Source organism: Phocoena sinus, chromosome 1 (genome assembly GCF_008692025.1).
Source record: "Phocoena sinus isolate mPhoSin1 chromosome 1, mPhoSin1.pri, whole genome shotgun sequence".
Lineage (NCBI taxonomy): Eukaryota > Metazoa > Chordata > Mammalia > Artiodactyla > Phocoenidae > Phocoena > Phocoena sinus.
The window spans coordinates 37,297,059-37,320,940 of NC_045763.1; the positions used below are offsets into that span (position 1 = coordinate 37,297,059).

At 39.6% G+C, this 23,882-nt stretch overlaps 1 protein-coding gene across 1 annotated transcript in view; it reads right to left on the bottom strand.

The window, feature by feature from the left end:
• Window positions 1-23,882, bottom strand: part of ZSWIM5 (zinc finger SWIM-type containing 5) — a 256,329-nt gene that overhangs the window by 23,346 nt on the left and 209,101 nt on the right. The window contains exons 5-11 of the mRNA XM_032606638.1: window positions 13,573-13,752; window positions 8,482-8,658; window positions 6,031-6,177; window positions 5,381-5,518; window positions 3,711-3,971; window positions 3,361-3,496; window positions 2,351-2,508 (exon numbers count right to left, since the gene is read on the bottom strand). Of these exons, the coding sequence (XP_032462529.1) occupies window positions 2,351-2,508; window positions 3,361-3,496; window positions 3,711-3,971; window positions 5,381-5,518; window positions 6,031-6,177; window positions 8,482-8,658; window positions 13,573-13,752 (1,197 nt within the window). The remainder of the gene's footprint in view (window positions 1-2,350; window positions 2,509-3,360; window positions 3,497-3,710; window positions 3,972-5,380; window positions 5,519-6,030; window positions 6,178-8,481; window positions 8,659-13,572; window positions 13,753-23,882) is intronic.

Consider the following 23,882-nt stretch of genomic DNA (forward strand, 5'->3'; position numbering starts at 1 on the left):
TGTGTCTGGTTTATTTCACTTAGCATAATGTTTTCAAGGCTCACCCATGTTGTAGCATATATCAGAATTTCATTCCTTTTTATGGCTAAATAATATTCCGTTGTGTGCATATACTCCATTTTGTTTATCCATTCACCTGTTCATGGATACTTGAGTTATTTCCAACTTTTGGCTACTGTGAATAGTGCTGCTATTAATATTGGTGTACAAAAAATCTGTTTAAGTCCATGTTTTCAATTCTTTTGGGTATATACCTAGCTAATTCTTATTTATTTTTGAGTGAACTTTGGTAGTTTGCGTCTATGAAGAAATTAGTCTACTTCATTATGTTGTTTAATTTATTAGCATAAAGTTATTCATAATATTCCCTTATTAACATTTTAATGCCTTTAGAATTTGTTGTGATGTCACTTTTCCCATTCTTGATATTGGTAATTTTTGTCTTCTCATTTTTTCTTGATCAGTCTGGACAAAGATTTCAATTTTATTTATCTTTTCAAAGAAACAGCTTTTTGTCTCATTGATTTTGTCTGTTTTTCTATAGTTTATTTCATTGATTTCTGTTCTAATCTCTATTATTTCTTTTCTTTTGCTTACTTTAGGTTTCATTTGCTCTTCCTTTTCTGGCTTCTTAAGGCAGAATCTGGGATCACTGATTTGAAACCTTTCTTCTTTTCAAATATAGGTATTAAGTGCTAAAAATTTCCTGCTAAGTAAAGCTTTAGATCCAATCCACACATTTTTATATGTTGTGCTTTTTCATTCAGTTTAAAATATTTTCTAATTTTCTTGTGTTATTTTCCCTTTGTCCAATGAGTTATATGGAAGTGTGTGGTTTAATTTCCAAAACTTCGGTGGATTTTCCATATATCTTTTTATTATTGATTTCTAATTCAACTGTGGTTGTCTGGAAAAGATTTTTATTTCACCTTTGTTTTTGAAAGATATTTTCACTGGTATAGAATTCTAGGTCAAAAGTTTTTTTAAAAAGTATTTAAAGATTTTTCTCCACTGTCTTCTGGCTTACACTGCCTCTAATGAGAAACCTGCCCTCATATTTATCTTTTGTCCTTTTTATGTAATGTGTATTTTTTCCCTCTAGTTGCTTTTAAGTAAGATTTTCCCTTTTATCACTGGTTTTAAGCAATTTGATTATGATGTGTTTTGGTATAATTTTCTCCATATTTCTTGTGCTTGAGGTCATTGAGCATCCTGGATTTGCAGTCATCCTTATCCTGCTTGGAATCTGACACTCCATGCCAGGCCATTGCCACCCCCACTTCTGACATGGATGACTATTGTCAAATTTATTACTTTTGCCAATAAGATTTGTGAAAAATGTTATCTCAGGGTAATTTTAATTTGTATTTCTCCAGTGAGGCCAGGCATTTTAATTGTTTAAAAGTCATCTGCATCTTCTTTTCTGTAAACTGACTGATCATATTTTGTTCAATTTTTGTATTGGCTTTTTGATCATTTTTATATTGATTTATCTGTATCTTTTTTTTTGCAATAAGACACAACATAAAGTAATTTTAGATTTAAAAAGTGCTTTAAAAAACTCATGTAGTTTCCTGGTATCGGAAAAATATTCATAGTCCATGGTAGCTAGTATTTTATTATAACTTCTCAGGGGCTTATTTTCACTTTTCTTTGTGATAAAACCTACATAACTAACATGGAGTATGTGAGCTTAAAAGCCTGAGTCACTCTGGACTGCTTATCTTTTGACCAGGGGCCCTAGAAAAACCATAAACTCTCATATCTGTAAAGAGATCTGGAGCTCCATCACTTCAGTAGATCTTCCAATGGCCCTGGGAAGCTGACAGGTCATTGACAATGATCCCCATTTCATAGATTTTTTTTTTTTTTTTTTTGCGGTCAGCGGGCCTCTCACTGTTGTGGCCTCTCCCATTGCGGAGCACAGGCTCCGGACGTGCAGGCTCAGCGGCCATGGCTCACGGGCCCAACTGCTCCGCGGCATGTGGGATCTTCCCAGACCGGGGCACGAACCCGTGTCCCCTGCATCGGCAGGCGGACTCTCAACCACTGCGCCACCAGGGAAGCCCCCCATTTTACAGATTTTTAAACCAGAGGCTTAGAAAGGTAAAGTGACTTTATCATATGGAAGGTTAGATTTAGAAGTTACCTTAAAGATGATCTCATTCTCTGTACTCAGAGTCCTACAATTAGTAACTACAGCAAAACTTTGGCTTGGACTCAGGTGTTCATTCTAATAGCAGTAATCAAAGTGAGGATCCCTGTCACTATAAGTGCTTAGGGGAGGACAGATAGCTTCTCTGGGCAGGCATACTGGGGGTGCTGGAGCCTTAGGTCTTTCTATGCTCACCTTTGGCAGCAGTCAGCATGGTGGAGGCCAGTTCACACTGCTGTGATTCCAAGTGTCCAAGCGTGAACCAGCGAGGGTAACGGCTGGGCACCACAGATACCATATGGTGAGGGTGGGAAGTGTCGCCTGCAGAAGTTGAGTTTTCTAGAACAGGTAACCTAGAAGACCCAGGGAGAGTCATAAGCTATCACCCAGACCCTTGCCATCTGGAGCCACCTTAGAGCAGCTTGTTCTTTGCTGGGGAGGAATTGGGCAGGAAAGGGTTAATGAAGAACTTTGAAGGTTTTAAAACCTATGGTACCGTACTTTATATGAGGTGAGTGCCTGGGCACTTGTAGAACTCAAGCTGAATAGTTCTTACTGCAAATGGATTTGAAAGACACTTCAAAAACCATAAGATTATTTTTAAAAGCATAAGCAATATATGCCAAGTAATCCTCAGCAGTCCTTTCTGGTTGAGCTGAGGAGCTTTCTCAGCCTTAGAGCCTAACTAAAATTCTTCTTCTGTATGTTCTGCTGCATCCTAGAGGTCCACCTGCCTGAACCAAGGATCCTATTCTAGTCTGGAAACAGGATGCCCATAGCTCATTGTTCTCAAGTCTTGATATAGAAAGACTTACTTCTACTTCCCCAGATGTATCTGGTGACCTATGCCTGGGAACCATTTCTCAGTTAGGTATGGAAAGGCTCAAACCCCTTGTGAAGCTGCCAAACTGGGCCCAGAACAAAGAGACTCAGGCCTTGGGTGCTCCATATCTGTTAAAAATTCAGAGACTTCCTCAGACAGTTCACTGAGAATGCAGCCAGGGAGCAAGTGCGTCACCAGCAAGGCATCCCAGATAGGAATCCTAGATCGTATGAAAATATCTGAAGTATTTTAGGGCAGGCTGATGGCAGGTCCAATCGAATAGAGAAAGAGTGAAATAGAAGAAAGTGAGATAAACAAAGAAAAAGAACATCTGAGACTTCTGGTTTAGTGGAGGCATTTGGGCTAGGAAAGGGCTACCCACCTCATGGCACGTAAGGCTAATTTATACGACAGGTCTGGATCATGAGGCAGTAGAGCTGAGAACAAATACTTGGCAAAGGTATGCATGGGAACACTCTCTCGGTGGATGACTTCTCCCAGACCGCTGAAGGGGCCTCCTGCAGGAAGAAGATAAGCCAGCCAGTTATTTATCTGTATGCTTTTATTTGTCTGCCTGGACTTGAGCCTTAGGATCCCACATGTGTTTGCTAGCCATAAGAACCTTCACTATACTTTAACGTCAAAAATGTTGCTGTATCTGTGCTCTGTTAAAGAGGGGAACCCAGAGTCACAGGCCTAAGACTCGGTGACAATAGCCCCTTCTCTGCTTACCTTCCAGGAGTAAGATGCACTGCTTCTGCAGTGTTTGCACTAGCTCATCATCCAGCTGCAGCTCCTGGAGTCGACTCAGGAGCTGCTCCTCATTACGGCACACCTTGTCCTGTGCGTAGAGGCCTTCAGGCATCACCCTCTGTTGACCCATCCCCATCAGAGCAACTTCCATAGCCAATGACAGGTAGGACTCACTGCTGTCTGGGCAGTCTGCAGCCACAGGCACATGCTGGTACACAGGGGCTCTGCTTTCATTCATATCTGAGGACAACAGGGCACCGGATTCAGTAGGTCAGGCCCCATGGATTTTTCTGCCTCTCTTCCCCCCACACTTTGGAATACAGCTTGGTCAAGAGCTAACACAGGGAAGCTGAGTCAAACACCAGAACAGTAAGACATATATACTGAAAAAAGGTTATACAGGGTCACAAAGATTCCTAACTCCTTCCTAATGCATTATCTGGCTAGGCCAGCTGGGGAAGAATACAATCATACTAATCTTTTGCTAGAATGTTATGTAATACTAATTAACTATTTTTGTGTCTGTCTCTTCACTAGAATGTAAGAACCTTAAAGGAAAGAGACTTTATCTTACTGCCTGAGGCATCTCCCGGGCCTGGTATGTGGAAGGAGCTAAGTGTATGTCTATGGTAAATAAACCCCAAGTACAACTTCAGGTTTTCAAGATGTAAGTGTCATTGTACAGATGAAACAGACCAAAGATGATGAGTCCTTTTTCAGGGAATCAGAGGGAAGATGGGGTAGCCCCTACCTTGCATTGGGGCCACCCCCCCAATCTCTACCCACAGAAATCCAAATCCATCCAGTTAAACTATTACTTTTGTGACATTTGCAACTTTTATGTTATTAGTACTTTATATGGTCCACCTTTGGGTTCAAAGTTTCAGGAGGAGAGCACAGGTGTAAAAGCCAGAGTCTTAATTTCTTTCCTTTCCCCTTCCTCCATCTGGTAAATAATTATGGAAGACTATTAAATGGGAGTTACTGCCCTAAGTGCTAGGATCACAATGATAAGTCATAATTTCTGCGTTCAGGGACCTGACAGTCTAGTAAGAGATACTTACTTGTAAACAGATTGTAATGCAGTGTGCTAAATACCGTAACAGATGTATGTATACAATACAGTGATAGCATAAAGGAAAGAAGAATCAGTTCTGTCTCAAGTCCTTGCTACTTTGAGACTTTATTAAATTACTTCTCTTTTATTTCTGTTTTGTAAATTTGGTACAAAACCACCATAAAGGAGAATGTTCAAGGGGAACATGAGAGTATTACGCAAGGTATACACACTGCTGATGGAAGTTTTTTCCCCCTTCCAGACTCTGAGGACTACTTGGCCTCTGACTCCTCAAATCCCCCTAGCCCTTCTTATTCCCCTTGGATTACTCTTTAGGCATTCACACGGTAGGGAAGTGAAAGGGGCAAAGGAAGACTGAGGCTGGCACAGTAAAATGGGTGAGTAGGACAGGGCCAGTCCACAGAGTGGGAAAGGAAGGTGGGAAAGAGAGCAATCCCAAGAAAACCTCTCAGGGGAGGTCCAGTTTGGATAAGAGACCAAAAGGCTGCAAGAGGGGTAAAACAGCCTCTGTCATGGAGGAGAAGAGAGCTCCCAAGGGCAGTTTCAGCTTGCGTTGGGCTGACCCCTGTACCTGACACTTCCAGATAGCCATCATCATTCAGGCGGCAGGCCTCAGTCAAAGTGAGAAACAGGCAGCCAATGGGATCCAGGGGGTGGCCCACCCAGCCTTCTAGGTTTGTGATCGTTGTGGTTCCTCTCTGCAACAGTTCTGGAAACAAGCAGGTCAAGGTTTCAGAGAGTGAAAGAGACACACTGCTCTCTGTCCCTGCCCGGTCTCTCCATTAGTCTCTTCACCAGTCTCTTTCAGACACTGGCCCTGAAACTCAAAGTAAAGCTTCCCTCACTGTCTTGCTCTGGGTTGATGAGACTGGTCACAAGCTCATCATCCAGCTCTGAGGCATGTGGTGTGCATTTAGGCTGCCTGCTGACAGCACACATATGTAGATACAGCTTTACAGATCTTCTCATACCAGATCTTAGTGGATTCAACTGTCCTGTGAGAGAGGCAGGCCAGCATTATTATTCCCATTTTACAGATAAGAAAACTGATATTCATAGAGGTAAAGTGAGGCACTCCACACAGCAAGGAGAATGACCTAGAATCCCCTAGCCGCTGTAACACCAGGAAACTTAATGAAAATTAAGTACTAGGCCTTGCAGCCCCTGAGGGTCCTCATCAGCCTCAGCCTAAGGAGTTAAGATGGCTCTTGATCACTATACCTTTCTTCTGATGCTTGTAGATTTCCAGCTGCCGTTGCTGCTGCAACCTCAGAGTATTGATAATGGCCACTGTGAGTCTGAGGGCCTCTTTTGGGTAACCATGGGAACGCAGGGCATCAACCCGAGCACAGGCTGTAGGCACATGCTCTACCAGATGAGAAGAAAATATTTTGATTGAGTTAAATTTTCAAATCAGGAAAATTCATGCTTGACAAAGGGAGACTGTATTCAGTTCAGTTCCTCAAATTCAACCTGACATCTACTGTGTACCAGAAATTGTATCTTACCTTTTAGGGATAGAAAGTTGAATAAGTCACACGTACTACCTCCAAGGAGACACCCTGCAGCCCCAGTGTAGTGGTTTGGTGTAGAAAGGGACAAAGAACTAGGATAATAAAATGTTGTACCTCTTTGTGAACATGTACTACAGGAAGGCAATGTATCAACAAACTGCCTTTATAGAGGGAAAGGCCTCATTTGTTTATTAATCCTACGCTTCCTGAGAAACTATTAAATGCCAGGTAGCATGCTGGGCAAAGCAGCTACAAAGATGAATAAGAAATGGTCACTTTCCTCAAAGTGCTCACAAATGATACATAAACATATCATTATAAAACAATTGAAAAGAAATGACATGATAGAAATATACACAGAAAGAAAATAATATTTGAACTATATCCTTTGTAGGGCAAGTAATATTCTAAATATGTAGACAAGCAGGGAAAGGCATTCCTGGTTGCCTTTATATATAACATATAAACAGAGGCATATAAGTAAAAGCATAAAAAGTATTCTAGATAACATCTTCAGAGTACAGCAAATAGTTCTGTGTGGAGTTAGGTTATGTGGCTAGAGATAGCCTGGAAAGGTAGAGTCTGGGATGTTAAGAGCTTTGGATGCCATACTAAGGAGTTTGGATTTACCTTAGGTATAACAAATGACTACCAAAGGCTTATAAATGGGGAAGTGATTATAATGAGATTTACGGTTTATTTTGTGATTTCTTTTAAGATAACATTAAAAATTATACAAATAGTTATGGAAAATTTGAAAATATAGATAAAACAAAATAAAGATTGGAGATAACCATTATTTCTAGTTTCATATTTCATTTTATGAAAAAAATATATATCCAGACTTTTCTATTTAATTTTAATAAAAATGGGATATTTTAATTATTGTTTTGTAACTAGGTTTTTCCACTTAATAACATATTGTAAATATTTTCCCATATTAAATACACTTCTATAACATTAAAAATGATTACATATCATTCCACTGAATATACATACTATCCATTAAGTCAATCAATCCCCTATTGTTGGACATTTAGATTGCTTCCAATTTTTCTCTTCTGTACATTATACCTCCATGCTCTAATAAGCCCCATAACTTTATGCACATTCTTAGTTAATTATAGCTCAGGATAAATTCCTAGAGGTAGAATTCCTGCATCAAGGGCTATGAATGTATTTTAAAGGCTTTTGATAAATGTTGTTGAAATGTTTTAAGCATTTACATTCCTACCAGTAGTATATGAGATTACCTCTCCTACATATAACCTCTCCTCTACCAAAACCTAATTACCTTTATTTATAAAATTTCTGACTATTTGACAATTGAAACATGATAATTCAGTGTTGTTTTGATTTGCATCTTTATTAATGAGGTTATATTTTTTCTCATGCTTGTTATGTATATGTTTTAGAAGTGTTAGATCAGAGAAGAAGAAATATAATCAAAGGGAATTTCAGGTGGATTCAGCAAGATCTTGTGAAAGACAAAGATATGGGGTGAGGGATGGAGGTAGGGAATTGGGAGATGATAATAAAAATGTACGCAATTGTCGTTAAGACTCAGAAAATGCGTATTTTTTAAAAGTGTCTAGTTTGGAATGGGCATTCTGTAATAAAGTCAAGAACAGATTGACAGAGGCTAGAGGAGGGTTTAAACTCACAATGGAACAGCTCTATTCTGTTATGATGACGGAAGGAATGAGGAAAGGAAGACAGCTTGGTGACAAATGCAGATAGTGCCTTAGCTACTAGTACAGAGTAATTTAAGTTTCAAAGTTCATGCCTTTTCAGCAAAACATGTAATTTCAGAGTAGATTACAATGTTGCTCAGTAACTGCTGACTAAGAGAGCCTGTGAACTAATGTCTAATGATTTTGTTAGTACTCTTTCAGATTTACTAACTCCTTTCCCCTCCCCAAACTTAGGAAACAATATAAATTCCTCTATTTGAGGTTACTGTACCTCACTTGTACATATGCAAATTGCCCAAGCTACACATAAATACCCTGAGGCCCTAGTCAAGGCCCCAGAAGATCTGTATGAAGACTGTCCAAAGTGTAGTTGTGTTGCTGGTACCTATGCAGATGGCTCACTCAAGCTTGGCATGAGGTGAGAGAGGGCTCTGAAATTCTGAGAGTAGGACAGGTACACTTACCAAGCCACAGTGGCTGGCCTTGGGAATTAAAGAGTAGTCTCTCACTTTCCTGCTGGCAGGCAGGAGCTATATATACATCACTGCTGATTATTCGCTGTAAGTGGCTGTCCTGCCAATGCAATTCACGGCCCTCGATGGCTCTAGTGAACACTGTCCGTCTTGGTCTGGATAAAGAATCTGGGGAAAGAAAGAAATGCAGCAGTTCAATGATGGGTAATCTGAAGCTCTAGCTCCTGTGTCTTCTTCAGGGTGGGAGGAATGGCAGAAGAATAGTGTACAGTTAGTGACAGCAGTCACTCTGCCATCTGTCTGGGTGTTCATTGTGTTGCTTCTTTGTTGGATAGCTTTTAGTGTGTCTGTGCCTTCTATGGGAAAACCTTTCTACCTATATCTATGGCTGAAGACCAATTTCTCCTAGGACCCAGAGCCACATGAAAGAGAGGAGGGACAGTGGTGCTCAGCTGCTCAATTATGAGGATACAAACTGCTTCTATAGAAGCCAGAGGAACAGAGAAGCAGCTAGGTAATGTCCCTGGCCAACCCATAACCTGTTTCTTTTACAGCATGACCCACATCAGACTAAGTACTTCTGTGACATTGATATAAAAGCTGAAAAAGAGCTGAAGCCCTGTGTATTCTGGTATCTTTATCACACTAGTGTCTGCAAGCTTACAACCTTGTTCTCCCATAAGAAAAATTGATGCTGACAAAAGACTAAATTGTTTTCTCACTGGAGTCCTACCATGCCATCTCTCTTCAGGAAAAGGGCTACAGGGAAACAGTAGACAAAGTAAGCTCAATTCTTCAGGGTGGTGTGTAGGAAGACCAAATGGAAGATACAATCATAAAATGTGGATATAGAAGGACTCATGGAAGTGACATTTAAGGAAATAAAAACATAAACGATCATTTAACTCTCTGCCAGACTAAGAACAGTTGAAACTATTTTGGGATCAAGAACTGAAATGCAGGTATTTCCAGAGATGCCCAAATGAGTTGTGCATCTACTGAGCCTGTGCAAAAATACTGGGAGGGAAAGTCAGAGGATTCAGACTGAACATGAAAGAAATGAACATATTCATCTACTAAGCAAAAGTCCTTGGAATCTGGTCATCTCTTCAGAAACCTGTATATTCCTTAGAGTGCAGGCTCAGAGGATTAAATCAGAATAGCACTGACAATATTTACTGAAATTGCTTCTCCTTCATGTCACCCCTCAGTTGAAGCACAGTGACCCTTCTACTGGGTGCAGTCGGAGCCCCTCTCCCGTTAAACTGAGAATCCACCGTGGGTCTGCTCAGCCCACAGTGGGGATTAGGCTCCCAATATGTTTTGTATTTCATGAAGTCAGCAAATAATGACTTCCTATACTACATGGCAGGTACTGTTCTAGGTATTGAGGATATAAGAAGTCCTTGGCTTCATGGACCTTTATATTCAAATGGGGAGAGACAGTTAAATGAATGTATAGTATAGTAAATATATAAGATGGTTATGAGTGCTAAGGAAGAGACTAAAGCAAAGTTAGGGAGAAAGGCAAGTTGGTATTGGGTGGGGGTTATTGTTTTATATAGCATGGTTTTTAATAAGGTAACATTTGAACAGAGACCTGAAGGAACTGAAGAGCAAGCCTCAGATATAACTACGGGAAGAGCATCCTAGGCAAAAGGAACAGCAAGTGCTACTGGTGGGAACATATTTGGAGTGTTTGAGGGTAGTGAGGAGGCCAGTGTACCTAGAATGGAGTAAATAAGCAGGAAAGTCATAGGAGATGAGGCCAGTGAGATACTAGGAAACCAGACCATGGAGGGCCTTCTGGGACATGAGGCACAAATGAGAAGTCACTGGAGGTCATTGAGCCATTGAAGGTATATGATCTGATTTGCATTTTAAAAGGACAACTGGCAGCAGTATTGAGAACAGACTTTATGATGGAAGCAGTTAGGAGGCCACTGCAATAATTTGTGAAAGATGATGGTAATCTGTTCAGAGTAATAAGCAGTGGAGGTGATGAGAGTAAATGAACCCTAGATATATTCTGAAGGTAAAGGTAATAGGATTTGCTCATGGATTAGATCTGGGATGAGAAAGAGAAGAATCAAGGATGACTCCAAGGTTTTTAAGATAGACTTGTCATATATGGAGACAGGGAAGACTGCAGGAGGAGCAGGTCTGGGTGGGGCTAGAGGGGTAAGAAATCCTACTGAGATCCTATTAATATCTAAGCTGAAGCATCAAAAAGGTAGATGAACATGTAAATCTGGAGTTGAGAGGAAAAGTCTGGGCAAGAGATATAAATCTGGATGTTGTTAGTATATAGATGATTATTAAAACAATGCAATTACCAGGGGAGTAAATATAGAAAGAGAAGTGGTTTGATAACTGAGCCCTGGGTACTCTAGCATTTTAGGTTGGGAAGTGGTGGGGAGACAGTAAAGGAGACTGAGAAGGAGGGGCCCATGAAGAGGAGAACCAAGAGAGTAGTGTCTTGGAAATAAGGTGCTTGAAGGAGAGAGTGATCGATTGTGACAAATACTGCTGATCGGTCAAGTAAGATTCTGACTGAGAACTAGATTTAGCAATGGTTAGCGTTAGTGACCAGTACAAGAGATGTTTCAGTACTGAAGGGATGAAAGCCTGACTGGAATGAGTTGAAGAGAGAATAAGAGCAGAAGAAGTAGAGAAGATAAATATATAATATTCTTCTGAGCATTTTTCTTAATTCTACCACTTATTTCTACTACCTCAGAGAAACAAGGTGGTAGACAGAGAGTCATGTGAGGTCAACAAGAATGTTTTTTGCTTTGTTTTGCTTTGGGATGAAAGATAAAACAATGTGCTTGTATACTCAGAGGAATAATCCACAGAAATGTGTGACACAGGAGAGAGTAGAGATAGTTCCTGGGGTGATGTCCTAGATTAAAGGAATAAGATCTCAAGAACAAGTGGAGGGTTTGGACTTAGACAGAAGCACAAACAAAAACAGCAGAAGAGGCAGAGTAGATGGGTAGAGACAGAAGCAGATGTGGTGATAGAGTTTTGGAAATTCCCTTCTGATTGCTTCTATATTCTCAGTGAACAGGAAGCAAGTCTTCAGGATGAAAGTGAGGATGGGGAGAAAGTATAGAAAGTTTTAAGGAAAATATGGTGTGAAATAGTAATTTAGAAGACTGAAAGAAGGCATAGACTAGGGAAATGTAGTTGATGTCTGGACAATACTATGGACCCACCTGAGATTAGTGGTCATAAACTTAAGATAAGACCAGTTATCATAGTCATGTTTCTCTCCACCATGTTCAGCTGTGTGGGTGTGAGCACCGAGTAACTAGAAAGTTAGACTGGACTACTAAGGTTAGGGTTTTGCTATGTGAGTGTAACTAAGGGAACGAGGGGGTTGAGTATGTATGCAAGGTAGTGATTATAATGATGCACCAAGGAATCTAATCGGGATAAGAAGGAAAATGAGGCTACCACAAGAATGAAAAAGTGATAGGATCAAAATTCCTAGTGGGTCAAAGAATTACTGGAACTGGAATACCAGAGAAAATAACCTAGTAAGACTGGTGGTGCTAATTAGAGCTGCTTGAAATTGCGACTATGAAGAAGGTGTAGTTATTGGTAATGACAAGCTTTGGGGTATGATCTTGGGGTTGCATAGCTAAGTTATGATAGAAGATAGACTATTAAAAGACAGGAGGTCAAAGAACTGAAAGACTAGAATACTGAAAGTACCATCCATGTGGCTATTTAAATGATCAAGAATCATGACAGAAGTAGAGGCAGAGAGTAGTGTTAGTGAGCCAGTAACCAAAAATCTTCAAGGAATGAGGGGGCCTGCCCCAGAGGTCAAATGACCAAAACCTGGAGGGCAGCAGACAGCATATTTTAACAGCACTGACTTTAAAGCTGGGGGGTATTTTAGGAAGGAGGGTAGGACAATGATGTAGAAATGGCAATGAAGAATAAGCAGGATGCCTATTGCTCCATCAGGCCCAAAGGTAAAGAGATGTGAGAGATAAATCAGCCACAGCTTGAGAAGACTTAAGAGAAAACAACATTCTCAAATATACTGTCACCAGTATACTGTGACAAGGAAGAAACTGCCAGACTGGAGGCATGTGTTTATACACATGTGACTCTCTCTATACCAAACCAAAGTCAATACCAAAAGGATAGATTCCTGTGTTGTGGAGGTTAGATGAATGCCAGCAAAGGGTAGCTTCAAGTGGCAAAGCTATAGGCTTTTCATCTCTCATTACCTTGGTTGCCTTAAATACACTGATAATCAATTATGGTACAGTAGACGAAGACCAAGCAAAAACAATAATTTAAGTGATTTCCTCCTAGAGGTTAAAAATATCAGTAGATTTATCACTTAAAATAAAAGGGAGGACATGTAAAATCAATGTCTGATAAAATCTACCAATAAAGGATCCCCATGGGCTAAAGAGCAATCAATTGCCAACAGCAAATGGCCTGAGTTAGATGAACTAAAGCTGATGTGAATGTCGATGTCCAGTGATACCTGGTCAGTGGGCTCAAAAGGCAGAGGGTACAATATCACTGTACTGGATTTGTCTTAAAATGGAGCAAGAGTCCTAGCCATATCTCGGAACGATGACCCCCTCCTAGAAATCTGCTGTATAAAAATTTGAGGAAAACAGAGAAAAGTAAGTAAGAAAGGCAACTGTCAGGACATTTTTTTAAGTTGTTTTTTTTTTTTTTTTCTCCCAGGTCTTCTATCATTCCCTTGAGGTACGTCTTCTGAGCTAAAACCAACCCCAACTGAGGCCAAGATCCATTAGTCATGAAAAACTTGAAGAGGATTCATGAAGAGGGCTCTAGGAATTTATGCTGGGCACTGTAAGGACACTCTAGATGTGGAAAAGGACAGCATCCTCAATGTCAAAGATACAAGCTTACCCTTATTTAAGGTTTGGCATTTCAAGACAAACAAAAGGACAGGCTTTTCTTATTTAGGATGACAATTCTGACAGTCCAAAAGTTGTCCAGCCACCTTTGTTCTCAGGCTTTACCCTCCGACCTTTTGGAGTTCTAGGCATGAAGACGCTAAAATGATATCTGGCTCACCTGAACGGTGACTGGCATTCTGGGGAAGTGCGTTGGTGATGTTGGGCAGCTCATGCCCATAGTTCCCATCCTCCAGGGGACAGACATCCAGGTCATTCCACTTCTGCAGCTGCTGCAGCCAACAGCATTTTTCCTCCAATTTGCAATGTGGATTTAAAATGATGCACACCCATAACGCCCCTGGAAAAGAAAGCAACCCTCATTCTTGACATCTCTCCTTTGATGTATGTCTAAGCCTTAATTTTTCAGTTTACTCTTTTCTTCCATTTTTTGTTGGTAGGAAAAGTTTCCAAAATATCAGCTTTTCTCAATATAAAAAACCAAATCTAAAAAAAAACCAGCCCCTGGGCTTCCCTGGTGGCGCAGTGGTTGGGAGTCCGCCTGCCGATGCAGGGGACACGGGTTCGTGCCCCGGTCCAGGAAGGTCCCACATGCCGTGGAGCGGCTGGGCCCGTGAGCCATGGCCACTGAGCCTGCGCGTCCGGAGCCTGTGCTCCGCAACGGGAGAGGCCACAACAGTGAGAGGCCCACACACTGCAAAAAAAAAAAAAGAAAGAAAAACCAGCCCCCAAACCAAATCTGCTAAAGTTTTCAGAAATGCTTATTTTTCCTTCCCAAAGGTTTCTTAAAGCAGAGTGACTATCTTGATATCTGGATATATGCCTGTGATGATGAACAAGACAGATTTGGGCTTGAATTCTGAGCTCAGATCTGCAGTCCAACAAACATTTATTGAGAGAGTTCTTGTTCAAGACCTTGTATTGGAGAATAAGACCCTGTTCCTACCCTTGAGGAGCTGTCCAATGGGGGAGATAGATAAATAAACACGGTGTCATTTGAATATGATAAGTGTTAAGATAAAGATATATTCAGGGTACAATAATAGCACAGAGGAAGGGCATTTAGCATAAGAAGGAAGGTGCTCAGAAAAGGATTTTAGTTGACCTTAGACTTTCTGAGCTTTAAATCCCTCAACTGTAAAACTGAGATCATAATGTAAAGGGCCTAGCATATTATTTGGCACAGAGTGGAAATTAGTATTTCCCTTTTCCAGGGAAAATCGTTTATTTGTACTTGGATTTTGATACTGTTGATCAGCTGTGATGCCTTAAAACTATCACATTCTTGGATCTTCTCTGTCACTATAGCAGAGTATCACATATTCCACATAACCAATGAGTACTGTTTCTTTGACCACATCACCCTTCTTTGCAAGCAAACCTGCTTCTTATTTTCAAAGTTGGCTATGTGGCTGAGACAGAAGTATTCTCAATCTCAAGTTAACAATAAGCCTGGCTGCAGAGTGTCTTAAGTTAAACATCCTTTGGGATGGTGTTACATACATAGACGGCAGTATATTCAGACACTATTTCAGGGCCCCTCAAAGTCAAATAGGAATGTTTTAAAAGACCATTTAAGCCTCAATTTCAGGTACTAACTAGAGGTGATGAAAATTCATTTCTATTGGCTCAATTCAGTTTTTCAAATCCACAATGAAAAAGAAACTACACTATGTAATATAATAGTATTATATAATGATGGTTCTTAAGGGGATTATAATTAGGAGTCCCTCAAAAAATAATTATACTAAAGCATAGTAAATGCTATTATAACCACATATAAAATGCTATGAGAATATGTATGATGGAACAATTAACTCTGTAGGTGGGGTCAGGAAAAGTTATAACATTTGAGTTTGTCCTTGAAGAATAAACATGACTTAATTCTAGTTAAAAAATGGCTAACTAAATACATATGCTCATCATCAGTCCCTCTTGATACTTCACTAAAATGAAAGTAGAGGGATAAGAACAGGCATAAACTCACATAGACACATAGAATGGGAGAGATGAAAAGAGAAGAGTCATAAAATTGGGAATCTGGAAGCCATGTGGATGAGAGATAGCTGACATAGCAGAAGAAAGTTGAAAACTCCATCAGCAGTTAGGAAAGCCCAGCAGCAGACTGATTCATGCTGCAGAGCCCCGCTGAAAGTGGGGCCGACATATAGTGGAACAGGTTAGAAGTTTGTCAAAGGTCTCAGGATCACAGACTTCCTCCTCTATTCAAGGTAGCTCAGTGCCTGTTCATTCTCTCTCCTGGAAGAAAACCAGAGCTTTACTCACTGGAAAGATAGATTCGGAGAGGCTCTGGATTGGGAATACTGTGTACAACTGAGGGTGAGGTTTCCATGCGAAAAACTGAGGGAGTAAGAAAAATATACATATTGTACAAATGGACACACTTACCCCCACCATCCAACCCTCTTTCCCTATTTGGTTCTGAGAAAACTGTGACAGGCTTATAATCCAGACATGGTGTTCATGTCCTAGTGTTTTGTGGAAGGTAGAACTTGTGAGTAACAAAATTAGCTGAGGAAATATCTAAGCAAAGTGTTGAAGGAGCAGCCTGGTTTCTCTTGACTGCTTATAGTAAAATGCAAGAAGAAAGAAATTATTTAAAGACAGAACTGTGAATCAAAAAGGAAGCACAACTTAAAGATGTGGAACATGCTTAGCCTATCCACATTGAAAAGAATGAGAAGGCCTGTTTGGGAAAGAATATGACGGTGTGACCCTTAGAGAGGTAAATCTTCATCTTTTATTGTAGGGATAAAAAGAGAATACATAGAATTAAAAAATCAAGAAAGAACAGTTATTTAGAAATGTGGAGGCATGTCAGAAAAAGCAGCTAAAAGAATTAAAAATTGCTCTTTCTGAGAAGTAGGAACTGACAATGTGAAGGAATATGACATAGGAATATTGTTTTTTATTATAAAGTTTGTAGAACTCTTTGACATTTTAACCTGTATACATGTATTACTTCATTCTGAAAGAAGAACGAGAGATAAATAGGAGTGGTTGGGGCGGAGAGATTGAGGGACGGTATATACCCAAACAGGAGAAAGGACAAAAGCGAAGACAAAGACGTTCTCATGAGTCATTTTAGTTTCTTTGGATATTAAGTCTATTGGATGTTTTTTCGTTTTGGTAGAAAATGTTTGTAATCTAGCGTATTAGCTTTTAGTACTATTGGGACTGTGAGTTCCTACCAATTACAGTGTCCTTTCTGAACACCAGGTGGCAGGAAATCCCTAATTTATAGGAGGTAAAGGAGGTAAAAAATTTCTAATCGTGTGACAGTAAGAAAGATGCACAAATATTCAGATCATAAAAATTACTTTCTCTACTTTTAGAATTTAAGAATGCTAAAGGCCTGTATAAACCTCAAGAAAAAAATTTTTTCTTCACATTGTAGTCTTTTCCTATGGTGTCTGTGTTACACTGTTTGCTGGTTCTTGTAAAATTAATGTAGGGATAGGGTCCCACCCACCAACAAACAAAAAAGATAAGAAAACCTCATCATTTAAGATGCGGGAAGAGGAGCGCTAAGAACACAATTTTGAGGAAGCACCAATATTTAAGTAATGAGCAGAGGAGAAGGAGGAATAAGCAAAAGAGATTAAGAAAGAAAGATAAAAGAGATGGAAGAACCAGGAGAAATTAGTGACACACAAGCCAATTAGCAATGTCTAATGAGGCAGAGTGTCAGTATTAGTAAGAAACATTTACTTTACAGTTTAAGATGTGCTTTTTGTTTATAGTGAAGTAAAAGATTTTCACATTTAATCTTCATAAGTATAACGAGAACCAAAGAGAGGCCATTAAACTTGGCCTTATGAATGGCAAAATCAATAGGATAACAGGAACAGAAAACAGATTGGGTGAGTTGAGAGAGGCTTAAGAGGCAAAAAAAGCAGGGAACTAACTATAGTCATCAAGGAGTTACCATTTCCTAGGCACTGAAATATTAAAAAGGGGATCCCTAGAAAGTGAGTACTTTCACCTGTAAGTTTAAAATGAGTTTTCTGTTTTATTAAGTCATTATGGATTTGTTTTAAAACAAACTCAAGAGATTGCTGCATCTCTAAGAAAGAGACAAGGCAAAAAATCCTGCAGGTGCCTACACGTAACAGGCATGTAGGGACTGTGTTACCATGATCCAAAAGCAGATTTTCCAGCAACTTAAAAAAAGCATCACCTGAGGATACGGGGAGGGGGAAGGGTAAGCTGGGACAAAGTGAGAGAGTGGCATGGACATATATACACTACCAAATGTAAAATAGATAGCTAGTGGAAAGCAAACACATAGCACAGGGAGATCAGCTTGGTGCTTTGTGACCACCTAGAGCGGTGGGATAGGGAGGGTGAGAGGGAGGGAGACGCAAGAGGGAAGAGATATGGGGACATATGTATATGTATAGCTGATTCACTTCGTTATAAAACAGAAACTAACACACCATTGTAAAGCAATTATACTCCAATAAAGATGTTTAAAAAAAAAAGCATCAAAAACTCTAACCAAGTGTAGGTACTATGGAAGTTAAAATTTTACATAATTATTATATATTAAATATAATAAATAATAGCGACTATTTCTTTTTATGGGCTACGCATTATAATAGGCATTTTATATATATTATCTTATTCAGTCTTCCAACTGTGCGGGTCAACAGGACTTGGATTGGGTGTAGAAGGCAGAAAACAGAAGGAACCTAGGATGACTCAGATTTTCTTCTTGAGCAGCTAGATACATCTCACGACCCTACTATACTGAGATGGGGAAAATTAGGCTTTGGCGGGAAAAATAAGAGTTCTGTGATGGTCATGTTAAGTTTGAGATGTTTCTTAGACATGGTGGGAAGCTGGACACTGAGCCTACAGCTCAAGAGAAAGGTGAGAGCTAGAGACATAAATTTGTGACTTGCCTACATCTAGATTATATTTAAAGCCATGGGACTGAATATGATCACTTAGGTACAGAATGTAGACAGGGCAGTGGGTACTGCAGAATACTCAATATTTAGAAGGACTGAGAAAAGGAAGAGGAGCCTACAAAGCAGTCTGACAGAAAGTAGCCAGAATGTGGGAGGAAACCCAGGAGGGTGTGTGGGGTTATGAAAGCTAAGAGAGTACGTTTCAAGATGGGTATGGTCAATTTTATTGAAAACTGCTAAGAGGTCAAGTAAAATAACAACAGAGAAGTGGCCACTGCAATATGGAAGTCACTGGTGACTGTAGCAAGAGCTACTTGTCAGTAGAATGGCAACAATGAGCAATGGAAGATCAATTGCAGTGGGTTCGGAGAGAATTGGAGGTAAGCAAATGGAAAGAGTGACTGCAGACAAGGTTTTCAAGAAGTGTTGTTTTGTGGGATAGGGAGGGTGGGAGGGAAGCTCAAGAGGGAGGGGATATGGGGATATATGTATGCGTATAGCTGATTCACTGGGTTTTTTAAAATATCTTTATTGGAGTATAATTGCATTACAATGGTGTGTTAGTTTCTGCTTTATAACAAAGTGAATCAGCTACACATATACATATATCCCCATATCCCCTCCCTTTTGCATCCACCTCCCCTCCTCCCTATCCCACCCACCCTTCTAGGTGGTCACAAAGCACTGAGCTGATCTCCCGGTGCTACGCGGCTGCTTCCCACTAGCTATCTATTTTATTTTATTTATTTATTTTTACATCTTTATTAGAGCAAAATTGCTCTACAATGGTGTGCTAGTTTCTGCTTTATAACAAAGTGAATCGGTTATACATATACCTATGTCCCCATATCTCTTCCCTCTTGCGTCTCCCTCCCTCCCACCGTGCTAGGTGGTCACAAAGCACCGAGCTGTTCTCCCTGTGCTACGCGGCTGCTTCCCACTAGCTATCTATTTTACCTTTGGGAGTGTATATATGTCCATGCCACTCTCTCACTTTGTCCCAGTTTACCCTTCCCCCTCCCCGTATCCTCAAGTCTATTCTCCAGTTGGTCTGCGTCTTTATTCCCGTCTTGCCCCTAGGTTCTTCATGACTTTTTTTTTAAAGATTCCATGTATATGTGTTAGCATACAATATTTGTTTTTCTCTTTCTGACTTACTTCACTCTGTATGACAGACTCTGGGTCCATCCAACTTACTACAAATACCTCAATTTCATTTTTTTAATGGCTGAGTAATATTCCATTGTTTATATGTGCCACATCTTCTTTATCCATTCATCTGTCGATGTACACTTTGGTTGCTTCCAATTCCTGGCTATTGTAAACAGAGCTGCAATGAACATTGTGGTACATGACTCTTTTTGAATTATGGTTTTCTCAGGGTATATGCCCAGTAGTGGGATTGCTGGGTCGTATGGTAGTTCTATTTTTAGTTTTTTAAGGAACCTCCATACTGTTCTCCATAGTGGCTGTATCAGTTTATATTCCCACCAACAGTGCAAGAGGGTTCCCTTTTCTCCACACCCTCTCCAGCATTTATTGTTTGTAGATTTCTGATGATGCCCATTCTGACCGGTGTGAGATGATATCTCATTGTAGTTTTGATTTGCATTTCTCTAATGATTAATGATGTTCAGCATTCTTTCATGTGTTTGTTGGCAATCTGTATATCTTCTTTGGAGAAATGTCTATTTAGGTCTTCTGCCCATTTCTGGATTGGGTTGTTTGATTTTTTGATACTGAGTTGCATGAGTTGCTTGTAAATTATGGAAATTAATCCTTTGTCAGTTGCTTCATTTGCAAATATTTTCTCCCATTCTGAGGGTTGTCTTTTGGTCTTGTTTATGGTTTCCTTTGCTGTGCAAAAGCTTTTAAGTTTCATTAGGTCCCGTTTATTTTTGGTTTTATTTCCATTTCTCTAGAAGGGGGGTCAAAAAGGATCTTGCTGTGATGTATGTCATAGAGTGTTCTGCCTGTGTTTTCTTCTAAGGTTTGATAGTGTCTGGCCTTACATTTAGGTCTTTAACCATTTTGAGTTTATTTTTGTGTATGGTGTTAGGGAGTGTTTTAATTTCATTCTTTATATGTAGCTGTCCAGTTTTCCCAGCACCACTTATTGAAGAGGCTGTCTTTTCTCCTTTATCAAAAATAAGGTGACCATATGTGCATGAGTTTATCTCTGGGCTTTCTATCCTGTTCCATTGATGTATATTTCTGTTTTTGTGCCAGTACCATACTGTCTTGATTACTGTAGCTCTGTAGTATAGTTTGAAGTCAGGGAGCCTGATTCCTCCAGCTCTGTTTTTCGTTCTCAAGATTGTTTTGGCTATTCAGGGTCTTTTGTGTTTCCATACAAATTGTGAAATTTTTTGTTCTAGTTCTGTGAAAAATGCCAGTGGTAGTTTGATAGGGATTGCATTGAATCTGTAGATTGCTATGGGCAGTAGAGTCATTTTCACAATATTGATTCTTCCAATCCAAGAACGTGGTATATCTCTCCATCTATCTGTATCACCTTTAATTTCTTTCATCAGTGTCTTATAATTTTCTGCATACAGGTCTTTCGTCTCCTTAGGTAGGTTTATTCCTAGGTATTTTATTCTTTTTGTTGCAGTGGTAAATGGGAGTGTTTTCTTAATTTCACTTTCAGATTTTTCATCATTAGTGTATAGGAATGCCAGTGATTTCTGTGCATTAATTTTGTATCCTGCTACTTTACCAAATTCATTGATTAGCTCTAGTAGTTTTCTGGTAGCAACTTTAGGATTCTCTATGTATAGTATCATGTCATCTGCAAACAGTGACAGCTTTACTTCTTCTTTTCCAGTTTGGATTCCTTTTATTTCTTTTTCTTCTCTGATTGCTGTGGCTAAAACTTCCAAAACTATGTTGAATAATAGTGGTGAGAGGGCTTCCATGGTGGCGCAGTGGTTGGGAGTCCACCTGCCGATGTAGGGGACACGGGTTCGTGCCCCGGTCCGGCAAGATCCCACATGCCGCAGAGCTGCTGGGCCCGTGAGCCGTGGCCGCTGAGCCTGCGCGTCCGGAGCCTGTGCTCCGCAGCAGGAGAGGCCACAGCGGTGAGAGGCCCGTGTACCGCAAAAAGAAAAAAACGACAATAGTGGTGAGGGTGGGCAATCTTGTCTTGTTCCTGATCTTAGAGGAAATGGTTTCAGTTTTTCACCATCGAGAACAATGTTGGCTGTGGGTTTGTCATATATGGCCTTTTTTATGTTGAGGTAAGTTCTCTCTATGCTTACTTTCTGGAGGGTTTTTAAAATAAATGGGTGTTGAATTTTGTCAAAAGCTTTTTCTGCATCCATTGAGATTATCATATGGTTTTTCTCCTTCAATTTGTTAATATGGTTTATCCCAATGATTGATCTGTATATACTGAAGAATCCTTGCATTCCTGAGATAAACCCCACTTGATCATGGTGTATGATCCTTTTAATGTGCTGTTGGATTCTGTTTGCTAGTATTTTGTTGAGGACTTTTGCATCTATGTTCATCAGTGATATTGGCCTGTAGTTTTCTTTCTTTGTGACATCTTTATCTGTTTTTGGTATTAGGGTGATGGTGGCCTTGTAGAATGAGTTTGGGAGGGTTCCTCCCTCTGCTATACTTTGGAAGAGTGTGAGAGGGATAGGTGTTAGCTCTTCCCTAAATGTTTGATAGAATTCTCCTGTGAAGCCATCTGGTCCTGGGCTTTTGTTTGTTGGAAGATTTTTAATCACAGTCTCAATTTCAGTGCTTATGATTGGTCTGTTTATATTTTCTATTTCTTACTGGTTCAGTCTCAGAAAGTTCTGCTTTTCTAAGAATTTGTCCATTTCTTCCAGGTTGTCCATTTTATTGGCATATTGTTGCTTGTAGTAATCTCTCATGATCCTTTGTATTTCTGCAGTGTCAGTTGTTACTTCTTTTTCATTTTGAATTCTATTGATTTGAGTCTTCTCCCTTTTTTTCTTGATGAGTTGGCTAGTGGTTTACCAATTTTGTTTATCTTCTCAAAGAACCAGCTTTTAGTTTTATTGATCTTTGCTATCATTTCCTTCATTTCTTTTTCATTTATTTCTGATCTGATCTTTATGATTTCTTTCCTTCTGCTAAGTTTGGTTTTTTTTTTTTTTGTTCTTCTTTCTCTAATTGCTTTAGGTGTAAGGTCAGGTTGTTTATTTGAGATGTTCTTGTTTCTTAAGGTAGGATTGTATTGCTATAAATTTCCCTCTTAGAACTGCTTTTGCTGCATCCCACAGGTTTTGGGTCTTTGTGTTTTCATTTGTTTCTAGGTATTTTTTGATTTCCGCTTTGATTTCTTCAGTGATCTCTTGGTTATTAAGTAGTGTATTGTTTAGCCTCCATGTGTTTGTATTTTTTACATATTTTTTCCTGTAACTGATATCTAGTCTCATAGCATTGTGGTTGGAAAAGATACTTGATACGATTTCAATATTCTTAAATTATCAAGGCTTGATTTGTGACCCAAGATATGATCTATCCTGGAGAATGTTCTCTGAGCACTTGAGAAGAAAGTGTATTGCGTTGTTTTTGGATGGAATATCCTATAAATATCAATGAAGTCCATGTTGTTTAATGTATCATATAAAGCTTGTGTTACCTTATGTATTTTCATTTTGGATGATCTGTCCATTGTTGACAGTGGGGTGTTAAAGTCCCCTACTATGATTGTGTTACTGTTGATTTCCCCATTTATGGCTGTTAGCTTTTGCCTTATGTATTGAGGTGCTCCTATGTTGGGTGCATAAATATTTACAACTGTTATATCTTCTTCTCGGATTGATCCCTTGATCATTATGTAGTGTCCTTCTTTGTCTCTTGCAATAGTCTTTATTTTCAAGTCTATTTTGTCTGACATGAGAATTGCTACTCCAGCTTCCTTTTGATTTCCATTTGCATGGAATATCTTTTTCCATCCCTCCACTTTCAGTCTGCATGTGTCCCTAGGTCTGAAGTGGGTCTCTTGTAGACAGCATATATATACGGGTCTTGTTTTTGTATCCATTCAGCCAGTCTATGTCTTTTGGTGGGAGCATTTAATCCATTTACATTTAAGGTAATCGATATGTATGTCCCTATTACCATTTTCTTAATTGTTTTGGGTTTGTTATTGTAGGTCTTTCCCTTCTCTTGTGTGTCCTGCCTAGAGAAGTTCCTTTAGCATTTGTTGTAAAGCTGGTTTGGTGGTGGTGAATTGTCTTAGGTTTTGCTTGTCTGTAAAGGTTTTAATTTCTCGGTCGAATCTGAATGAGATTCTTACTGGGTAGAGTAACCTTGTTTGTAGGTTTTTCCCTTTTCTCACTTTAAATATGTGTTGCCACTCCCTTCCGGCTTGCAGTTTCTGCTGAAAGATCAGCTGTTAACCTTATGGGGATTCCCTTGTACGTTATTTGTTGTTTTTCCCTTGCTGCTTTTAATATTTTTTCTTTGTATTTAATTTTTGATAGTTTGATTAATATGTGTCTTGGAGTGTTTCTCCTTGGATGTATCCTGTATGGGACTCTCTGTGCTT